At 41.3% G+C, this 7,443-nt stretch overlaps 2 protein-coding genes across 3 annotated transcripts; both read left to right on the top strand.

The window, feature by feature from the left end:
* The first annotated feature begins 42 nt into the window (after positions 1–42).
* On the top strand, positions 43–2,111 carry LOC137867298 (beta-crystallin B3-like). Of its 2 annotated transcripts, none has more exons than XM_068703819.1 (6): positions 43–89; positions 479–576; positions 918–1,036; positions 1,176–1,308; positions 1,476–1,618; positions 1,746–2,111. In XM_068703819.1, exons 2-6 carry the CDS (start codon positions 502–504, stop codon positions 2,005–2,007), a joined length of 732 nt encoding a protein of 243 aa, XP_068559920.1. In that variant the 5' UTR covers positions 43–89; positions 479–501; the 3' UTR covers positions 2,008–2,111. The 2 variants fall into 2 exon arrangements, with proteins under 2 accessions (XP_068559920.1, XP_068559919.1); XM_068703818.1 differs by lacking the exon at positions 43–89 and adding an exon at positions 95–172.
* Positions 2,112–5,776: 3,665 nt separating this feature from the next.
* On the top strand, positions 5,777–7,139 carry crybb2 (crystallin, beta B2). The gene is made up of 5 exons (XM_068703679.1): positions 5,777–5,855; positions 6,040–6,158; positions 6,403–6,535; positions 6,642–6,784; positions 6,916–7,139. The coding sequence occupies exons 1-5, from the start codon at positions 5,793–5,795 to the stop codon at positions 7,082–7,084; spliced, it is 627 nt and encodes a 208-aa protein (XP_068559780.1). The 5' UTR covers positions 5,777–5,792; the 3' UTR covers positions 7,085–7,139.
* The last annotated feature ends 304 nt before the right edge of the window (positions 7,140–7,443 follow it).

The raw sequence follows: 7,443 nt of genomic DNA, 5'->3' as shown, positions 1-7,443 counted from the left end.
TGTCCCTGCCCTCTAATGGCTCAACCCCACCAAACACCAAGTGGCAACGAAAAAGAGGGACACTACCACTTCCTAGCAGGCATACCCAGGTAAAAACCTCACTCTGGACACAGTCGGTGTAATAATTCCAATGAAATGGAGTTAGATGGTGCTGCATCAAGTGGAGACCCAGGTTTGGATGATTTTGGTATCATTGGATTGTAATGGAACCTGCTTTAAATGACTGAGTATACTTTTAATGGATAATGAAATATTTTGTATCATTCAGTCGATTCAATGATAACAGAATGTTTAAGCAAACTATTTCTACTTTATATTTGGCCATAATGTATACAATCCTCCTAATCAAGGGTGAGTTATAAACTGCAACTGTGACACTGAGCTTTCCTCCTGTGTGCGTTTCTGTGACTGTGTGTGTGCTTGGACATGTATGTGTGATGGATGGTGCTCTTTCTGCGTGTGTGCTGCTGCCAAAAAGTGGAGGAGCAGTGGATCAGGAGGATGTCGGAGCAGCAGAGTGCCCCGGAGCAGCTGGCTGCTGGGAAGAGCCAGGGTGGAGTTGGAGCCACATATAAGGTACTGGAACAATCATGTGAGAGATGGAAACCTGGTTTGATCAGGGAAGGATTGTGAACCTGGAGTGGTCCAACACAACCACAGAATCCTACTGTTGATCATAAATCTCACTAAAAAAAAGTCTCCTTATGTATCCTGGTTAACAGACATCAGATTACAAGTTATTGTAAGTGATTCTACAGTATTTAAAAGTAGGTATTATCACAATATGTCTTCTTTATAACCAATATGAGACACTTTATGAAGGCCTTTTTCCAAAACAAATCCTTAGTAAGATCCTTACTCTGTATTGTTGCCATGCTGGTACATATGCACCTTTATGCTCCCTCTGTGTGATCCAGGTGTTGCTGTTTGAGTTTGAGAACTTCCAGGGCTGCAAGGCGGAGTTTTCTGCCGAGTGTAAAGATGTGAATGAAAAGGGACTGGAGAAGGTTGGATCTGTTATAGTTGAGTCGGGACCGTAAGTAATGTTCAATGTTTAATTCATGTCTCGAGAAAAGTAGTGAGAAAATTGTTTCTTCGATAACTTGGTCATGTGTGATGTCAATGTCAGGTAAACTAACTTTAACCTTTTATTTCCATCTTATTTTTCCTCTCAGCTGGGCGGGTTATGATCGGCATGGCTTCACAGGGGAGCAGTTTATTCTGGAGAAGGGCGAGTATCCACGCTGGGACACCTGGACCAACAGTCAGAACAGCTACACCCTCTTGTCTCTAAGGCCACTCAAAGTGGTGGGTTGACTAGTCTCCATACAAAACTGACACTGCAGCCATAAAGCTCTATAAATGTGCAGGGTTTGAATTATGAGCTGCCCGCACATTACTTCCTTATGATTGTAATCAGCATATACCAGAGACAGTTAAAAGACTTGTCCATGTGTCTGGTTTCCCTTCTATAGGACAGTGCTGAACACAAGTTACACCTCTATGAGAACCCTGGATTCACTGGTAGAAAGATGGAGATTGTTGATGATGATGTGCCCAGTTTGTGGGGCCACGGTTTTCAGGATCGTGTGGCAAGTGTCAAGGCTCTTAACGGAACGTAAGACCCTCCCTACATCCCCCTATCATCCATTTCTTTTTGGTGTTCATTTTGTTTAATTTATCGGCACAACTCAAAGCCTATTGAGAGACATGCATCACAGTTTGCCTGGTTTCCTTTCCTCTAGATGGGTCGGCTACATGTACCCAGGCTACAGGGGGCGCCAGTTTATCTTCGAGAGAGGAGATTTCAAACACTGGAACGACTGGGAGGCCCCTGCACCTCAGATCCAGTCTGTCCGACGTGTGCGGGACATGCAGTGGCACAAGAGGGGATGTTTCACTGTCCCTGACCCGGCTCCGGCTCCTGGACCCGGACCCGGCCCCGACCCTGACCCTGACCCTGCCCCAGCACCTCCTGCACCTTCTGCCACAGCTGGAGCCAGCTGAGCAGTATCCTCACACGCCTACCACCCCTTCCCACAGCCTCCCCCACACTGCCGACAGTGCCTGCCCTCTACCTTAACCTAACCATGGCAAACGATGCTTGTGCCCAATGAGGAGTGCCATGTATGTTTCAGTGGCGAATAAAGTTGTTTGACCTGGAGTTGGCCCTATTTTTGGTTGATGTTACACTTGTAAGTCACAGTGGAAAATGCTTTAAATTCGATACTAAAAATTTAGAAAAACTACTATCAGAGATGTAAAACTGACATCTATGTGGAAATAATGAAGCCTACATTTGGCAGATATTTTTTCTTAAGATAAACTGCAGATGTGTTTTGAACTGAAATTATTTTCAAGTCGTGTTAGTCACTTTTACTGCCTCAAAGCCTCATCCAGCAGCATTAGGAGCACATGACTTATTCAGGGTATATGTGGATATGCATCTGCTAAACAGCAGTGGAAGTGATGTCATACTTTATGTATGCTTGCCATAAAAACAGCATGCACTGCATTCCCTTCCATAGTCATTGTGCATTTGATGGTTGATGATCATAATGATGCATTGTCACTAAGTAAACATTAGGATCTGATAACTATATTAAACTCATGGAATTCGTCTTATAATATGAGCCAATATCTGTATTGCACAATCCAAACAGATGCCATCTGCAGACATCATTATTTTCATTACATTAAATTGCACATGCAGGCTATAATTTAGTAGATATTGATGAAATATTCCAAAATGGAAACAATTCTCCTCATAACCGTGATAAAAAACAGAACAGGGTGACCCAGACCTGCTATTAACTTATAGATGTGTCCTGTATATCCCCCTCTGTCTCCTGCAGTGCTCCCCTTTCCTTTAGATTTTCTCACGAGTAATAAATACACAGCTGTGAGCACATCCGTAGCATACTAACGTCTACCACATTGGATTATGAGGAACCTTTCGGTTAGGTGGTTGATTCAGAACACAAACAAATTTCAAGAATGTATTCTTAGTGTCACATTGCTGCACTTAAATCTATAGTTTTCACCAGAGCAGAAAGCCTTCTTGACATGAGATCTAACACCCAGATCCCTAATTCAGATATAGACTAAAACAAGTTGCACTACAATATGGAGTTCTTTGAAAGAACCCTCAATACACGCACAACCTCATATGTTCTTTATTAACTCATGTGTTTTGAATCACTACAAGACAGATGGCAATGTCAGAAACAGCTCCGTTTTTCTCAAGTTTCTCGCTTCTGCAATGGGGATACATTCAGACACTGATCACAAATCTTGCCTGTAATCTCAGGAAACTCAAATAATTACTTGGTGCTCTCTCATACAATGTAATCCTGTTTCTGTTGAACTGAAATGAAGTGTAATGACATAAAAAAAACATAAAATATCCCAACAGAATAGTAACATTGTTCATCACAAATATTCATAGACCCAAATTTGGCAAAATCTTGAGTGTTTCACAAACTCCTCTCCTAAAAGCTCATTCCACTGTGTGACATTACACTATTCTAATGTGAATTAATGATGATCGACTGACTGTGTTTCTGTTATGTGTTTTATGAGATACAGATATCTACAGGAGGTGGAGTGTTTCAGACGTAACATGGGTAGTTTAAGAAAACTGATGATACTGATGGTACATACCCGATTCATACTCTGTCACATCTTATGTGGTAGCCAACAGATGTGATTTGGAAATGCACTCGCAACTACAAAAACACATAGAAACTAGAATCTGTCTTTTCACATGCTTCACCTATGTGTATCTTTTTGTACTTCTTCACAGATGTCAGTGCAAGGTCAGTTGAGCGCCCCTAGAGCTATACAGGTGTTCATTTGCTTTTTTAAGGGTGCAGCACAGCACTCATGATGGTGATCAGCTGGGATGTAATTCTAGACTCTCTGCCTGAACACTTGAACACTGAAAACTCTTTACTCAATAATAATGATAATAATTATGATTCAAGGTCAACATTCAACATGTTATTAAAATAAAAAATACTTCTTTGTCAAAAATATATATTTTTAAAAGACCAGCAAGTGAAAAGTGTATCCTATGTGATCACAGCCTAAACCAGTATACCTCTATTATATTGCATGCTTCCATGATTAACATCTAAAACCTCATCCTGCAAGTCATGACTGCAAGATAAATAACAATAATAAACATTATAATAAACATTATTTATATTTATTTATCACATTTCAAAACAAAGTCACAATGTAATGTAAAACCAGGATTAAAACAGTTAAGGACTGCAATGAGAAAAATACAATCAGATAATTAAAATAGTATGAATATTAAATTGAATGAAATACCCAACACTGATATAAGCTATAAAAAAAAGATAATACTAATCAAACCGATGAGACATATTGGAAATAAAATGGTTTGTAGAATTAATAAAAAAGCTTTTTTAAGTTTTGAGAGATGCTGCAAGTGAAGTAAATTGAAATGAAGTGGAGCAAAAAACCTCCAGGTAGTGGAGTAAACATATGAAGCCTCAAAATATTCAAAAACGTACCGGTTCTGCAAAATGGCACTTCAATATATAACTTCAGAAAAGCACTTTATTACATTCTAACTCTGCTGCACTACAAAATCTCTCATCTTGTTAGTTACAACCTCTACAGAAGATTGTAACTAACCTCAATAGTGACACATGCTCTCTGTATTTAAGCTATATATATTATTAACTGTCTAAATGTACACTTAGCTAAAATAAAATTATAACGCAATATTTTTTCTGGGCCCTTGCAAGACTACTTACATGCACATACAAGGTCAATAAAACAAATTACATAATGAAATGTGACATATTGTTTGCTTTATTTTGTTAAATGTATCCTCACTAAACTTTTTGGCATTGCAGTAAACAGATTTGACTGAAGCTTTGGAGCTGCCAAACAGCAGAGGCAACTGTTTTTTGACATGAAACCTTAGAGTTTTCTAGAAATTGAATAACAAATAAACCTACTCCTGTGGAAATATTCAGAGGTATTTGGACTGTAATTCAAATCATTATGAATCTCTCCTGCACAGTAAAACCCATCTTTTACTGTCTTTCTCTCTCGCTCTCCCTCTCATTGTAGGTGTGGGACTCTTGGCACTGTTTGTGCTGAATCATGTGGATATCGAACAATGACTGGCTGGACAAAACTGACAACTAATGAAATAACTTTGTGGGAGTGTGACTCCCCAGGGTGGGGGGAGAATACAGGGTGACCCCTCATTTCAGTCTGCTGGGCCTATGACAGGCCGATCTGCAGGCCGGCTTGAACACTGTGGGGACTGTTGGCAGAGTTTCCACCCCTGGGCGTCCCGTATATATTGAGCTCATCGTGCCATCACAAACACACTGGCACAGACAGGTACTGGTAAGAGGTTCATGTCCGTCACGTTGTATTTTTTATCAAGTTTACGTTAACACTTTTGATCAGTATTTGTTTTTATTTTGCTGTTTGAATATTTTAGGTTTAATTTATCTTCAAACGGTCTCCCATGTTGCATTGCTGTAATTCTGTGTTCAGAAAGCTGTGAACTTCAGAAACTTGTTTTGGAGGGAGAGGGACGGGCACTTTTTTATTACGTGTGTGGGTAAATATTATAAAGAAATATGTAAAAGTGGGATTAACAGCAGTTTGACCTGCTCATATTTTAGATATAAAGACAGCTACATTTTGTTAATCATGTAGACATCCAAGGATATTTATCAGAAACAACAGATATTATAGTTTTTCTTTTCAGTTTCATCTTTGCCAATCCATTCACTATGGCCACAGACCACCTGAACCCTGCATCCAAGCAGCAGCAGCCAGGCACCAGTGCATTCAAGGTGACAGGAGATGCAGCAGACACGCAGAGACCAATTACAATTTACAACTTCTTCCTGCAGGAGTTACACTTGCCCTATTTGGATGCCTTGCATCCACCAAACATCAAATTGGAAACAGATTGGCACTCTTGAAATTGAGACCAGTAGCTCAACAACTGTCCCCTTTTCTCCCATCGGCACACAGCTGGTTATCTATGAGCAGGAAAACTTCCAGGGACGCTGCCATGAGCTGACTGGTCCCTGCAACAACCTCCAGGAAGCAGGCGTGGAGAAAGTGGGCTCCATACTGGTGCTGTGTGGACCGTGAGTGTGGGTCAGAGACCAGCAGAGCATTAAAAAATGATTTAGAACCAAACAGCCAGGGAGTGACATAAAGTCCCAGGATAAGGGACTTACTCTGTGTATGAGTACAGAATGGAAGGGAAGAAAATGGCCAGAAAAAAACATATGTGCACATATGCACACATATGTGTGCACCTAGCTTTCTTTCCTGCTTTGCCCCTACATCAATCACAACCATCCATCTCTTTCTTCCCTGCCCACTCAGATGGGTGGGATACGAGCAGGCCAGCTGTAAGGGGGAGCAGTATGTGTTTGAGAAGGGGGAGTATCCTCGCTGGGATTCCTGGACCAACAGCAGGCGTAGTGACACCATTATTGCATTCCGACCGATTAAAGTGGTAAGAAAGATACCACCCATACGTGGATACATATACCCTCATCAGTCGTGTGCCATCAGTTGCTAAGCTAATCATCCACCGGGTTAATGCTTTGCTCCTTTTTCAGGACAGCCAGGAGCACAAGATTGTCCTTTACGAAAACCCCAGCTTTGCAGGGAAGAAGATAGAAATCATAGATGATGATGTGCCCAGCTTTCACGCACACGGCTACCAGGAGAAGGTCTCCTCTGTTCGGGTTCAGAGTGGCACGTGAGTCCATCTTCACAACACAGATGTTGAGTGATACTGCAAATAACCCACTACATGTCTCTTGTCACTATCTCTTCACCTAAAACTGTCTCTTATCTGTTTTTCCCCTCTCTGTGCTCCTGGTGCACCAGTTGGGTGGGCTATCAGTATCCAGGTTACAGAGGCTATCAGTACCTGTTTGAAAAGGGGGAGTATAAGGACAGCATTGAGTTCGGAGCCCAGATTCCTCAGATCCAGTCGGTCCGGCGCATCCGGGACATGCAGTGGCATCAGAGGGGTGCTTTTCACCCCGTCAACTAAGCTTGTGACTCTTTCCTGTCATGAACCCTGACCGTGGCCTTGCTCCCTTCCAGCATCAACCCCTTTGTTCTTCATTTACACCATGCAGCATTTTGATATCTATTGCAGCTGTTGCAGTAGTGGCATTCTTTGAAGCAAACTAATAAATCCTAATTGCTTACATTTGACTTGATTGTGTGAGTTATTTGCCACTCCTCAGTAACATCCTAAAGGGATAACACAGGTGAAATTAAAGTTAGATCAGTTATGTCAAATGTAGGTTTTTGGAGCTACCATAAGAAACATTTCAATGTTGTTAATATTGTAGTTTAATGTGCACTTGGTAACTCCGACCAGTAGGTTGTGCTGCAGGAGCTGAC

The sequence above is a fragment of the Cebidichthys violaceus genome, unplaced genomic scaffold (assembly GCF_023349555.1).
Source record: "Cebidichthys violaceus isolate CVI_PGR_0920_01 unplaced genomic scaffold, fCebVio1.0.p SCAF_9, whole genome shotgun sequence".
Lineage (NCBI taxonomy): Eukaryota > Metazoa > Chordata > Actinopteri > Perciformes > Stichaeidae > Cebidichthys > Cebidichthys violaceus.
The sequence above is the reverse complement of the archived record's forward strand: the minus strand, read 5'-3'. Positions and strand labels throughout refer to the sequence as shown.